This window comes from Daldinia childiae, assembly GCF_008694065.1.
Source record: "Daldinia childiae strain JS-1345 chromosome Unknown Scaffold1, whole genome shotgun sequence".
NCBI lineage: Eukaryota > Fungi > Ascomycota > Sordariomycetes > Xylariales > Hypoxylaceae > Daldinia > Daldinia childiae.
In genome coordinates this window covers 2,704,799-2,718,676 of record NW_022984642.1, presented here as the reverse complement: position 1 = coordinate 2,718,676, position 13,878 = coordinate 2,704,799, and the positions used below count along the sequence as shown (strand labels likewise).

General features: G+C 47.2%; 5 protein-coding genes across 7 annotated transcripts; 2 read left to right on the top strand and 3 right to left on the bottom strand.

The window, feature by feature from the left end:
* Window positions 1–327: 327 nt before the first annotated feature.
* GL218_00704 (uncharacterized protein) lies at window positions 328–1,197 on the bottom strand (the record flags this gene model as incomplete). Its single annotated transcript, XM_033577139.1, has 1 exon — window positions 328–1,197. The coding sequence occupies one exon, from the start codon at window positions 1,195–1,197 to the stop codon at window positions 328–330; it is 870 nt and encodes a 289-aa protein (XP_033441598.1).
* A 3,219-nt stretch (window positions 1,198–4,416) lies between these two features.
* Window positions 4,417–5,535, bottom strand: GL218_00703 (putative short-chain dehydrogenase reductase protein; the record flags this gene model as incomplete). The annotated part of the gene is made up of 5 exons (XM_033577138.1): window positions 4,417–4,604; window positions 4,665–4,892; window positions 4,949–5,050; window positions 5,114–5,426; window positions 5,485–5,535. 5 exons carry the CDS (start codon window positions 5,533–5,535, stop codon window positions 4,417–4,419), a joined length of 882 nt encoding a protein of 293 aa, XP_033442051.1.
* A 745-nt stretch (window positions 5,536–6,280) lies between these two features.
* On the top strand, window positions 6,281–10,229 carry GL218_00702 (the record flags this gene model as incomplete). Of its 3 annotated transcripts, XM_033577136.1 has the most annotated exons (7): window positions 6,281–6,388; window positions 6,480–6,621; window positions 6,681–8,190; window positions 9,607–9,789; window positions 9,866–9,928; window positions 9,979–10,027; window positions 10,089–10,229. In XM_033577136.1, the coding sequence occupies 7 exons, from the start codon at window positions 6,281–6,283 to the stop codon at window positions 10,227–10,229; spliced, it is 2,196 nt and encodes a 731-aa protein (XP_033442054.1). The 3 variants fall into 3 exon arrangements, with proteins under 3 accessions (XP_033442054.1, XP_033442053.1, XP_033442052.1); XM_033577135.1 differs by lacking the exons at window positions 6,281–6,388; window positions 6,480–6,621; window positions 6,681–8,190 and adding exons at window positions 9,381–9,383; window positions 9,440–9,467 and having other exon boundaries at window positions 9,662–9,789; window positions 9,855–9,928; XM_033577137.1 differs by lacking the exons at window positions 9,607–9,789; window positions 9,866–9,928; window positions 9,979–10,027; window positions 10,089–10,229 and having other exon boundaries at window positions 6,681–8,194.
* Window positions 10,230–10,641: 412 nt separating this feature from the next.
* Window positions 10,642–11,305, bottom strand: GL218_00701 (uncharacterized protein; the record flags this gene model as incomplete). Its single annotated transcript, XM_033577134.1, has 2 exons — window positions 10,642–11,142; window positions 11,195–11,305. 2 exons carry the CDS (start codon window positions 11,303–11,305, stop codon window positions 10,642–10,644), a joined length of 612 nt encoding a protein of 203 aa, XP_033442055.1.
* A 380-nt stretch (window positions 11,306–11,685) lies between these two features.
* On the top strand, window positions 11,686–13,838 carry GL218_00700 (25S rRNA (cytosine(2870)-C(5))-methyltransferase; the record flags this gene model as incomplete). The annotated part of the gene is made up of 2 exons (XM_033577133.1): window positions 11,686–12,690; window positions 12,732–13,838. The coding sequence occupies 2 exons, from the start codon at window positions 11,686–11,688 to the stop codon at window positions 13,836–13,838; spliced, it is 2,112 nt and encodes a 703-aa protein (XP_033441717.1).
* Window positions 13,839–13,878: the final 40 nt, after the last annotated feature.

Sequence of the window (13,878 nt, the reverse complement as noted above, 5' to 3'; positions counted from 1 at the left end):
ACCCCTGATGTATGCTGTCTTCAGCACAGACTCTTCGATCGCTCCTTAATTACCACAATAGAAATCATCAGCTGTAGCGTTTGAACTCGTACCCTTGTAGTGTGCCTTCTGAGGATAAGGACACAAAATACTCTCACGAACAGGACCAATTTCCGCAGAAGTCGCTGCAACGAGACTGTCAGGGGCGACACCGGATTCAACCCATGAGACGAGGGACTTGAAAATTCCAGCAGGATAGTATCCATCACCTGCCAAACAGTGAGCAAGCCCTGGTGCTTCAAAAGGCGATAATAATCGTGTATTTTCTCGTCGTGGGCTGCAACACTTTTATAGAAGCTTGACGAAGAGTCCGTGGGGAGGATAGCATCGGCTAGACCGTGGTATGATAGTAGCTTCCCACCTGTCTCGGAAGGCGTCCAGGTTAGGCTTCACGTTAATGATCGATCCGTACTCATCTAGCGATTGTTGAAATAAATCCTGAAATTCTTCGATTGTGACTGTCGTGACGTCGAAAGTAGGGTCTTTCTTAATCAGAAGTCGTATCCATGCGTCGACAATCTCCATCGTGTGCCCTGTACAGGTACCATTCCCTGAGCATGTAGTTGTCGCAAGTCCTGGACTGACTCCCAATTTGGTATCCCCGTCTACTAGACTGGACCCCTTTTTGACTCCCCACCAAAGGAATGAGCCATCCGATTTTTGAGCGCCAGTCCACGTCGCGATCGCAACGTTGATAGCAGCTTCTGATATCTTCACAGTTCCAGAGTCGGTATCCTGACAATCAATAGATTTGTTCACCACAGAATGTGGATCAAAGTCGCAGGAATCCGGATCAGTGACGATTCCGTCAAGTAATCCGTCATCGCCATCGCAGTGCTTGATAAAGGCTTCCGTGATCGCAGCAAGCTCGCAATTCTTCGGGTACTGGCCCATGGCCTTCATGACAACCTGGGGCCAATGATCACCCACTCCCAACCCAGCGAGATCAACTGCTGGAGCCGAGGCAACTATTCCATCAAATGCTGGTAGGGTATTTCTCGGCAATCTTAAATCCTTGTCGCCCGCCTTGTGAGCATCCGCTCCAATAGGAATATGCTGGTGGCTTGCCGTAGTAGCTCTCCGTAATTGCCTTGCCGATAATAGACAATTCGTTGAGCGAGGTGGAGCCAAACTCTTCGAGAAGGTGGAGGTCGACATGTCCGGGACTCTTCAATATCCAGTCATCCGGGCTTAACGCAGCATGGCCGGCGTTAGTGGTCACGGCGGAGTATCCATCTGACACAGCACCGAGCATAGAGTAATAGCTAAGTATAAAGTTAACACCTCCGGCGGAATAACCCCCTCCGCCAATACCTTGCATCCTGCCATTCCACTCGGTGGGGAGATACATGCTAATAGTGACAGTATCAGATTCTCCAGGATGCGTGTAGGTAGTCGTGAGGTTGCAGAAGCTGATACCTTCGGCATATACAGCCCCATTGTTCGTGTATGTGCTCTCTGGAACTTGGATTGTGAGGTTGGACACCAGGGTGGCGTTAAGTGAAGTAAATTGTACGCCGGGCAAATCCGGATACGGGATCTGAGCGGGACTACACATGATGAGGGATGATTTGATCTTATTGTCGTGATCGTGACTATCTATATGAGTTCTTGATTTCGAGGAGATAGAGGTCTCTTATATATACTAAACAATCTGTGGGCTATTGGTTCCTCGTGTCAGGGGTGTAGTTTATGACTCCTTATTACATAGAGTGACTCATTGCATAATAACCTTCTCTTATTTTCGCAGATTCAGCTCATAATCCTTTAAAACTTAGGGGATCTGCGTATTTCCTATACCTATCGTGCATGTTGCTGTCTTCACAACTATGTGAGAGAGTTTTCATTGGTTGATGTTTTCGCGCGGTATCGTTTACTCCTTATTATGAAGTTATTGAGAGCTAGTTTCAAAAGTATATTCTTACATATATTTGTATGAAGTAATACTTGAAAAATACTTAGTCAATAACGGTTTTAATAGCTTATGCACTTTAACCTTGTTAATCCTTCAGGATTGGATTCTATGGCTCATCCCACTATTAATTGCAAGGGGTTGATATTATGAATTGGTCCACCCCGGGAATCTTTTGCCCGGACACTGTCGGAGTTGCGAAAGGTTATTGTACGGGGCCCCTTTTCTCAAATATTCTCTAATTGAAATCAAGGAGAGGTTTATTAGGCGCCCCGCCCCGAAAGCCTCCCGAGACATCACGGAGAAATAGAGTTACACATATGCACATTTACGGTCCTGTGCATGTAAACTTCATAGTTCTTTGCCTCGGATGGCCCGAGTCTTGACAATTTTAATTACATTTAGATACGAATACGTCTCCGTATACGAAACATGCATTTTATTGACGCAACTGTTGGTTAACCAATTATTAGATACCTAAGGTAACTTGCGAAGTATCAAAACACTACCTGTCAAGTCTTTCAAATAAGATATCGCCAATAGACCGCTTTTGCGCAGAAATTAACGCCGAGGGTTTTCAATACACAGCAATTGCTTACATACATAGAACAACATGAATGGGTGCATGGAAGTCCAAGCATTGATAGTCTATAAATAGAATAGGTGCCCCTAATTATTATGCATGCGAAGAAGTTCTGGTGTGGCGCAGCTGTTGAAATGTAAGGTACGAAATAGATATCAGCTCGTAAACATGAGAATTTCTTACCCGTAACATTAACGGCTTTCATGCCCATCACATCAAGAATCCCGGGACTCACGATAAAAAGTTCCAATTCAAAATGCAAGGAGTACAAGCGACCGTCCCTGGTCTTCCGATCCGTAGATCCGCTTGTGATCGGTGCAAAGGACATAAACTAAGATGTTTACGGGATCCGGGACAACAGCGCTGCTACCGATGTACGCGAGCAGATGCCCAATGCGCCACTACCCCGAATGTGCCTATACGATCCCGATCCCGCCGTCGGATAGGAGGCGTCAGTTCTAGAACACAAATACGGCCGCGACAAAATGACCAACAGCAAAACATTCCGGCTACTAATGTTAACCAGACAATTAATACATCGATGTCCACCTTCTTTGAGAGTTCCGGTAATGCGCAACACACAGTAGCTTATCCTCCTGACATTATTGGGCCTTGGGATCCTGCTGTCTATGGATCTATGTTTGGCGATGGCTTCGACGGAAATTTCGCATCTTTCGATTTTACCGTCAATAAGGCCCATCTGCCTACCTTGGAGTATCAACCAGAGATGATGCCCCTATCTACTTTCCAGACACAAGTCTCACCGGCTGGGGCGCTATCTTTACAGAGCCAGGGGACCAGCATTGATAACACTGCGTCGGCTTCTCCGGAAGGCATCGTCACGACTCAGGATTCGGTTGTCGAAGTTGGCCGTGGAATCTCCGAGAGCGATACACAACGGCTTGCTAAAATAAACCACGACTTGGTTAAACTTCTAGACCAGATTGGGCGAGGGTCTCCCGAGATAAGTCTCGACACACTTGTCGCGCCCATTGATCAAACAGACGATTTTTCCGGGTCTCAAGTCCATAGTGTACTTGGCAGTAGCCGCGAGTTCGTAGATGTCATACGTACGTTATCAGACGCAAATCGGTCACCGGCAGCAATAACATCGCATGGTTCTTCTCCGAGGACGCCGGAATCCGGACCTGGTAGCAACATAAGCGGCTCAAGTAGGGGTCACAGTTCTCCACACTCTTCCGAATATGGCCGGACACTAGCCACCCCATCGCTTGTGTCTACAATAGGAAATAGGCCCAGACGCTGTATCGATTCAGCAACACTCATGCATATTCTCTATCCTATATCCACATTACACAGCTCTTCCTCATCATTTTCACGCATTGCTACGAGGCCCTTCTAGAGATATCTAAAGAGACGTCCCTTCGCTATGTGAACTACCTGGGATAGACTTTGGTACTTTCTCACTTCGTATGTAGCTTCTTTCTGATACCCGGGCATTAAGTGCCCGACCCTGTATACCACGACAGTACTAACTTTCCTGCAGAATCCGGCAACCTACAAGCCACGATGTTTATTCAGGTCGTCATTAACCTGTTCGACAAGATGGAAAATCTGCTTGGAATACCGCAAGAATTTCGACTTAACAGATATGGGACCAACCACAATGGTCTATTGAGTGAACCGGAATTCTTCAAGCTCTTGAAAGTGGTATTATGCAAGGAAGAACTTGTGTGTAAGCCCGATCTCGGGAAAGGGGGTGTTACTGCATTGCGAAAATACATTGAGCAGACAAGACAGTTATTGCGGGATAGTATAGAGCCGTAGATACCCACTGATTCTTAATAATATTAGATTTGATTTTCCATTTCACAGGATTGTTCATGAGATTATATAATCTTAGACCTACAATCAAGTTAAGTTAGGCGGTCAGACCCTCTTCCTTCTCAATCTCGTCTTTACTAGGAGACCATTTATCCTGGAGGTCTTTGTCAAGAGTGAGTCCATAGACATCCTTAGGCCACCATTCACCCCAGCTCGTCAAGAAGATCTGGTCGGGGTCTTCCGGGAAGTCGTCCCTTATAAATGCACGGTACATACTTTGGGCGCCTGTCGGTAGTGTAAGTTAGGTGCGACCCCTGGATTCTGAGAGTTATGGATTAAACATACCTTCTGGAACGCTCTTTGCATCTGGATGGTTTATGGGAAGTTTGAATTGATCACTGCCCCTTATGAGGCCGGTACCAGGTACTAAGCCGGGCGACACAGCGACGACGTGGCATTTGCCTTGAAGTTGACGGCGCCACCAGTGGGCTCCTAGTAGCTGAACGAACTTTGTAGCACCGTATACACTACGGTCCGTCTTCGAACCACCCGTGAGATCATGCTCAAGAAATTCTACGCGTGATATAAGATTAGTATCCCGGATTAAGAGGGTAGCGAGCTTAACATACTAGGGTCTTTTACGAGGCAAACGGCACCGGAGGAGATGACTACGATGCGCGACTTCGATGCTTCTAACTTCTCTCGAAGTAGATGAATGAGGTAGTGTTGGGCTAGAGTCCTCATTAGCATAAATTGTCGACTTGTAAAAAGAACGAAAAAAGGTAAATTCTTACACAGGTGGTTCACAATATAGGGCTCACTCCATTTAGAACCATGCGGACCGGGTTGCTCAGAATTCTTGCTAATTGCTGCATTGAGCATCAAGTAGTCAATCTTGTCTTGTCCAACTTTATCCAAGGCTTGCTGTGAGAAAGTCTTGACGGTTTTGAGATTCGACAGCTCTAACGGGAAGATAGTTAAGCTGTGTTTGCTGTTGTCATATTCGAGTCTATCGAATGTGGCTTGGGCTGTTTTCGTGTCCCTGGCTCCGAGAATGAATTTGTATGGCTGCGTTTGTGCAAGAAGTTGCTTAACTAATTCGAATCCCTATATAACACAAGAGGTTAGGATGAGTCTGTAGATGTCATGATGAATTACTGCCTACCAAGCCTGAAGTAGCGCCCGTAGCCACAATTGTTTTTGCGATAGTTGCCATGATGCCTGGGGAGTTAGAGGGGAGGATGAGTGATTGAAGAAACTTAATTAATCACCTACTCGTTGATTCTTTTTATACTTAGGTTACGGACGGTAATAGCTCCTAACACCGCAATTGTCCGTATCTCACATATTTTCAATTACACGTTCTTTTCAAAAGCAAGTGCTTACAAATATAGTTGTATTTTGAACTCTGTTTATGGTACAGATATACATACTTGTCAACCTGTTTTACAAGCTTAGCTCATGTTGAATCTACCTTGTAGGTACCTCATATGTAATTCCCCCTCACTTAATAACCCCTCCTTCAATATGCGGTTGTAGCTGTAATTGATTTACGATATCCTCTACAACATGTAAAACATAAGGGTAGGTAAAGTTAATTATTTTTAAAAAGTAAATTTTGTAATACTAAAGCCGGTCACAACATAAAAGTCTAGAATTGCAACAAATCATATTCTATGAATTTCCATGAAGCCGTTGGTCGAACGGACTTGTGGTACAGCTATACTTATTCGGGTTAGCGCGGAACAGCTTCGGCTTCTGGCCGGTTCCTCCGTCATTGGATTGGATTAAATTTTTTGAAGCTTTTCTTCCCCGGAGTCTCAAAACTCAATTCTTCAACGCCTACATTTCAACAACACCGGCGAGCCTCTCTTCTCCTTCCCTCTATTACGCCGTGATCTTTGTGGTGGCATTTTATTTTTTGCCTTTACCTTACTTAATTTGTGTATCCCACAGTCACAATGCAGCGCGCTCTATCATCCCGAGCGAGGGCCTCGGTCCTATCTTCGGCTGCCACTAAGTACCGAGTTGGTGCAGGGCTTTCACAGCAGCTTCGATTCGCACACAAGGTTGGTAATACCCTTCTATGAGCCTTAAAATCAAACAGACTTAGTTCTATTATAGAATATATTGTGCGGATTACTAACATATATCATATAGGAGCTCAAGTTTGGCGTCGAGGGCCGGGCTTCCCTTCTTGCCGGTGTCGAAACCCTCGCCAAAGCTGTTGCCACTACACTCGGCCCTAAGGGTCGAAATGTTATAATCGAGTCAAGCTATGGTTCCCCTAAGATCACAAAGGGTATGTATAGGACTTTATTCTTCCTTCAATTCGGCCGAGTTACTGACTGGAGACTATAGATGGTGTTACTGTCGCAAGAGCTATCAGCTTACAAGACAAGTTCGAGAACCTCGGCGCTAAGTTATTACAAGATGTCGCATCCAAGACAAACGAATCTGCCGGTGACGGAACCACAAGCGCGACTGTTCTAGCTCGCGCTATCTTCTCGGAAACTGTTAAGAATGTCGCTGCTGGCTGCAACCCCATGGATCTGCGGCGGGGTACCCAAGCCGCTGTCGACGCTGTTGTTGAATACCTCCAGAAGAACAAGAGGGATATCACGACTAGCGAAGAAGTCGCTCAAGTTGCCACCATTAGCGCCAACGGAGATACCCACATTGGCAAGCTGATTGCCAATGCCATGGAGAAAGTTGGCAAGGAGGGTGTTATTACCGTCAAGGAGGGAAAGACAATGAACGACGAGTTGGAAGTCACCGAGGGTATGCGATTCGACCGTGGCTACGTTTCGCCTTACTTCATCACAGATGCCAAAGCACAGAAGGTCGAGTTTGAGAAGCCCCTCATTCTCCTTTCTGAGAAGAAGATCTCTGCCGTACAAGATATCATACCCGCTCTTGAAGCCTCTACCCAGCTGCGACGACCTCTTGTCATCATTGCCGAGGATATCGATGGTGAAGCCCTAGCTGTCTGCATCTTGAACAAGCTCCGTGGCCAGCTCCAGGTTGCTGCCGTCAAGGCTCCCGGCTTCGGTGACAACCGAAAGTCGATCCTCGGCGATATCGCTGTCCTCACCAACGGTACCGTTTTCACTGATGAGCTCGATATCAAGCTCGAGAAGGCCACCCCTGACATGCTTGGTTCCACTGGTTCCATCACCATCACTAAGGAGGATACTATCATCCTCAATGGAGAGGGCACCAAGGACTCGATTGCTCAACGATGTGAGCAGATCCGTGGTGTCATGAGCGATCCTACTACCGATACTCACGAGAAAGAGAAGCTTCAGGAGCGACTTGCTAAGCTCTCGGGTGGTGTTGCCGTCATCAAGGTCGGTGGTTCTTCCGAGGTCGAGGTCGGCGAGAAGAAGGACCGCTTCGTCGATGCTCTTAACGCTACCCGAGCTGCTGTTGAGGAGGGTATTCTTCCCGGTGGTGGTACTGCTCTCCTCAAGGCTGCCAGCAATGCCTTGAAGGATATTAAGACTGGAAACTTCGATCAGCAACTTGGTGTTAGCATCGTCAAGAACGCGATTACTCGACCAGCCAGGACGATCGTGGAGAACGCTGGTCTTGAGGGCTCCGTGGTCGTTGGTAAGCTTATGGATGAGTTCGGTAGCGACTTCAACAAGGGCTTCGACAGCGCCAAGGGTGAGTACGTGGACATGATCCAGGCAGGTATCCTTGACCCGCTCAAGGTTGTCCGAACTGGTCTGGTTGATGCTAGTGGCGTCGCATCGTTACTAGGCACAACCGAAGTTGCTATTGTCGAGGCACCCGAGGATAAGCCTGCTCCTGGTGGTATGGGCGGCATGGGCGGTATGGGAGGAATGGGTGGCATGGGAGGAATGATGTAATGAGTTCATGTTTATGAATGAACCTTTATCCTGTCATGTATCAAAAGTTTGGGTTGGGAGCATTGACCTCGGTGTTATGCGGTCCGGTTAATGTTGGCTCTTGTCATGTCTTCCTCTATCTCCCCTCTACCTTTACCTCTCCCCCCCTGTGCATTATTCACATCTTGATATCCCGAGCGGCGTTATGAGAGTTGTATATTAGAGCTACGAACTACGAAATGCCAATCTACCTACATTTAGTGTAGGTGATCATAATTGATCTGATGATAAATATTTGCTCCCCCCCTTTTTTTTTTCTCTCTTTAGGCACCAAAATTTGTAATTATCTCATGTTCTGCCTAGAAATTGAGATGACATATATGGTGATACGCGATGACGAATCCCATGTGGCTCGGCCGTCCTTATTAAAGGTAGCAAGGCAGTGACAATACGTAGGTAGGTACATACATATTGGATGTATGTAGTAGGTAGCAACCCCTGAAATAGGTAGCCCAATTCCAAGAAATTAAAGGAGTCACGTGTAGTTTATTATGAAATTTGGTAACGGGATAAGTTAATGGTCGACCCAGTTACCGCCAAGAACAAGTGTATTTTTTTTTTTGAAGTGTACTAAAATGTTATGTAGTTGTACGTTAGGTAAGAGGTATGTAGCCTATAGCAAGCAAGCGTTCAGGGCGTTATGTATTTATCTCATTGCCAACTGCCCACCCTCCTCCACTGAAAACCCCTGTTCCAACTGCCCCCCTTAACCCCCCTAATCCCCTCCCAAACAACATTTGACCCCACCAAGGCTTTGTGTGTTGATTTCTCTGTTCATCGTGCGTGCCTCTTTTCATCAGCCCGACCTTCCCCTCCATTGCGATAGGGCCCACACTAAAAACACTACTTACATCTCTCCCGACTCTTCTTTCTATTGTTGTCCTCCTAAACATCCATCGCATTTATCTGCAAACTTGAACCACGAGACCCTCCTTGGTGGATAGCCACATTCAGCGATTCATGTTAGTTGCAGATTTAACCTTACATCATTCACTCTAAATTCACTTATACCTCCTGCACCTCCTGCACCTCCTGGCCATCCTGACCCTTTTGTAGGCACCTTTCTTGAACCCCGCTAACCAACCCACATCGTAGCTTGTCTTCGGAATCTCATTTGGTACCGGTGTAGCTCAAGCATATCGCCAAAATGGTGAGTTCTTGAATCCAATCAACCCTTGAAAGCCTGCTAATATTAATTTTCGGTAGTCTCAATCAGGGTTCGTGACTCCTTTCAGTTAACCGTCGTCCTATTCCTGTCTCTTGTCGGCAACCCCCCTATCCGCGCGTCATTATGCGCTTTCACGGTGCACCGCTCTTTCCGGCGCGTCTGAAGAATAAGAAGAGAATACGAGCTAATATCCATGGCTATCTAGAGCGACAGTCTCGCAAGAGTGCATTACTGCGTACAACGACCTTAAGCTTGCTAAGAAGCACAAGTATATCATCTTCAAGCTGTCGGACAACAACCGAGAGATCATCGTCGAGGAGGCTTCGAGGATAAGGACTGGGAGACCTTCCGTGAGAAGCTCCTCAACGCCACCACCAAGACCAAGAGTGTAAGTATTATGCTTATGCTAGTAGCACTACGTTTCTGGATTCTATTCTAATTATTTATATCTAGGGCGCTGTAAGCAAGGGACCTCGATACGCTGTCTACGACTTCGAGTACAACCTCGCTAGTGGAGAAGGCTCGCGGTTGGTAGCCTCGTCCAATATAATATATTTGTTATACTAATATCCTATAGAAACAAGATCACCTTTATCGCATGGTCGCCCGATGATGCCAACGTTATGGTTAGTTTACACAATAGCCTTTTAACTTGCCTGCGGTAATATAATGCTAACCCCCTTAAAGGCCAAGATGGTGTACGCCTCGTCGAAGGAAGCCCTGAAGCGTTCTCTCACCGGTATTGCCATCGAACTACAGGCCAACGACCAGGACGACATCGAATACGACACAGTACTAAAGGTGGTCAGCAAGGGTCTGGCCGGTTAAGCGCCTCCAACCCCCGAGGCCCGAGAGCAACTTAGGGGCAAAGTTGCTAAGGATCATTACTTGAGGAGGGGCACTCGCGTGCCATGGATCCACGACGTCTACGAAACTGCAGGATGGACATAAACTCTCTCCCTGCCATTACGATGGAGTAGGGCCGCTTTGGTCGCTGTTTATTTTTCCTTAGAGGGCAGACATGAATTGTCAAGCTTGTGATGTTAGCCATCGGTATACACCGCACAACACAAAAGGTCATATTTGAATGTAGATCGTTCCTATTGTGCTCTTTGGTCAGATGTCTACGCCATTATTAATTATCATTTTCGCAGCCTCTCAATACCCTGATATTCTGGTTTGGTCTGCTGAACTTATTGATTATACGGAGTGGCTGGCTCTCTACTTATATCTTCTAAATCTATGCCTTCGCCTTCCACGCGCTTTGAAAAGTGTTTGTTAGTTCATCCGCTGTCTTTTCGTCTCGTATTCGTTGTAACAGGAATCCCCTAAGATCGTCCCAAAATTCCTTGGTATCTAATACATCATTCCCGCTTTGACCCTGCGCAACGTCAGACTGCGCTGGAGTTGTTGTCTTAATAGCTGCGGCCCCTCCCATAACCATGACGGAGAACTCGATGCTTGTCTCACTCTCTCCCGCAAGGTCCTTCAGCACTTTGCTATCGGCGATCGGCTTCTTTTTGTGTAGCAGCTTCATCTTCTCGATAGGTATACCTGTATCCTGTGATACGGCGGTCTTTATGTCTAAGACAGAGGTGTTGGGCGTCTGGGATGAGAGCTTGATGTCTAACGGCGGGTTACGGAGGGATTTGACGAGGACGGTGAGGCTGCGCTCCTGACCCGGCGCTACGGTGCTGGCCTTGCGCTTGCTCATAACCTTCGGCATTTTGGGAAGTATATACTACAATTTTTGTCAGCTAGGAAGAGTGAGACAGTCGTAAAGTGTAGCATACAGCGCCGCGCGCAGCATAGCTCTTAGGATCCTCGACATGTTCGGATGATAGCTTGATCGGACGAGCGTCTAGTGCTGCGAGAAAAGATCTCGCGAATGATACTTCCGTCATATTTGTTTTGTAAGTGTTATACGAGATGTCGAGTATGAGAAGTTATGTCACAAATGATTTAGGCCGCCTTGAACTATGTATTGTCTTTAGTGACGATCACGATGTCCCGCCTTTAGGACGCCACGAATGTATCCCACTTTGTGGCTGAAGCTTAATTGTACCTGCGTATCTGTGTACTGAGGTACCTCTCTTCAGACCCGCTGCGCTAATTTGGATCATCCAATCCTACATCCTGATAAAAGTGGTCCAGATTCATTATCAGCTTATCGCAAGAAAAAAAGTTCGAGGTCAAACTACGAAAAGCATTGGAAATTTTAGAGCGCCCAGCTCAAAAGATACAACGATACATTTAATAATTTTCATATAATACTGCCAGCAAAATGGGTGTCGGTCGTCGCATGAAGAAGCAGGGCCCTCCTGAGCCATTGTCAGAAGAACACTTTGCGAAATTAAAGCGAAAGGCTGGTCTACCTGTAGATGACGTTCCCACCGACGCACCGAACAAGAAGAAGCGGAAAACTGCGACCGAATCAGCTTCTAAGTCCAATGGCGCTGGTGCAAAGAAGGCTGCTCCTAAAGCCAATGGAAAATCCAATGGTGTGAAGGCCGTCCCAGCGCCCAAGCAAAATGGAAAAAACAACAGGTCGAAAGCAAAGAAGCCTGCTCCCGTGCCAGAGTCCGATGAAGAGCTTAGTGATGGCCTTGGTGATGGGCTGAGCGGCTCCGAGCCGGACGGTGACGAATTCTCCGGTCTGGAGGATGACGAGATGGGCGGCCTAGGAGACGACTTTATTGGGTCAGATGATTCCGTCTTTGACTCTGATGCAGAGGACCAGAGGGAGCGAAAGGCTATGTTCTCAGAGGATGAAGATGATTCGGATGCTGAAGAGAAGTTGACGGCTGCAAACATCGTCGGTCTATCAAATAAGCTAGACAGGGAAAAGGCTCAAGAGGAGGCGGAGGCGCAAGCAGAATTGGAAGAAGCAGCACTCCAGACTAACATTGAGCGACCGCATGTCATCGACGATGAGGAAGAGGATGATTTAGCATTAAAGACAAAGGCTCTCTTGGCCCCGGATCTGCAATTACTAAGAACAAGAATTACGGACACGATACGTGTCTTAGACGACTTTGCGAACGCAGCGGAGGAGGGCAGGTCTAGAACCGAATACACGACACAATTGCTAAAGGACATATGCGCCTACTACGGTTACTCGGAATATCTTGCCGAAAAGCTTATGAACCTATTCCCAGCAAGAGAAGCTTTCGCGTTCTTCGAGGCTAACGAGACTGCGCGACCTGTCGTCATCCGAACTAACACTCTACGAACGCATCGCCGAGACTTAGCTCAGGCCCTGATAAATCGCGGTGTCACTCTAGAGCCTGTAGGCAAGTGGTCTAAGGTTGGGTTACAGATCTTCGAGAGCAACGTTCCGCTTGGTGCCACCACGCCGAATATCTTGCTGGACACTACATTCTTCAGGCTGCGTCCTCATTTTTGCCCGTCATGGCTTTAGGTCCACAAGAAGGTGAGCGAGTGCTGGATATGGCCTCTGCTCCTGGTGGTAAAACTACGCATATGGCTGCTATGATGAAGAACACTGGTTGCATATTTGCCAACGATCCGAGCAAGTCTCGTTCGAAGGGTCTAATTGGTAACATCCATCGTCTTGGTTGTCGCAACGTGATTGTCTGCAACCATGATGCCCGAGAGTTCCCGAAGGTAATTGGTGGCTTCGACAGAGTACTTCTTGATGCTCCTTGTTCAGGTACAGGAGTTATCGCCAAGGATGCCTCGGTCAAGACGAACAAGGATGAGAAAGATTTCATGGTCTTACCCCACACCCAGAAGCAGTTATTGCTAGCTGCAATTGACTCGGTCAACCACGCAAGTAAAACTGGTGGTTATTTAGTCTACTCTACATGTTCAGTCACTGTCGAGGAGAATGAGCAAGTAGTCCAATATGCGCTCAACAAGCGACCTAACGTCAAGTTGGTCTCCACCGAACTCCCCTTCGGCAAAGAAGGTTTCACCAACTACATGGGCAAGAGTTTCGACCCTAGTCTACGACTAACGCGGAGATACTACCCGCACACATACAACGTAGACGGTTTCTTTGTCGCCAAGTTCCAGAAGGTTGGCCCGACACCCGCCAACCTCGTTAAAGACAAGTCTACTCAAGGTACCTCAGCACCGCGCGCCGAGGAAGAGGTCATCGACAAGACGCCCATCACAGATGACAATGTGTCTGGACAAGATGATGAGTTCGGTGGTTTCGATGAAGAGGAAGATGAGAAGTACATGGAGAGGGCGAGGCGCAACGCTATGAGGAAACGTGGTCTTGACCCCAAGGCGTTGAATAAGCCAAGCGCGAACGGTAATGCGGAGGAGAAGAGCGAGGCTAAGAGCGAGGAGAAGAGCAAGACTAAGAGTGATGAAAAGAGCGAAAAGGGTGAAAAGAATAAGGAGAAGAGCAAGAGTAAGACTGCGACCAAGAGTGAAGGCAAGACGAAGAGCAAAAAGAAGACGTAGCCAGAAACTTAGAGGTGTAATGTTATTCTCGTTTGGGATC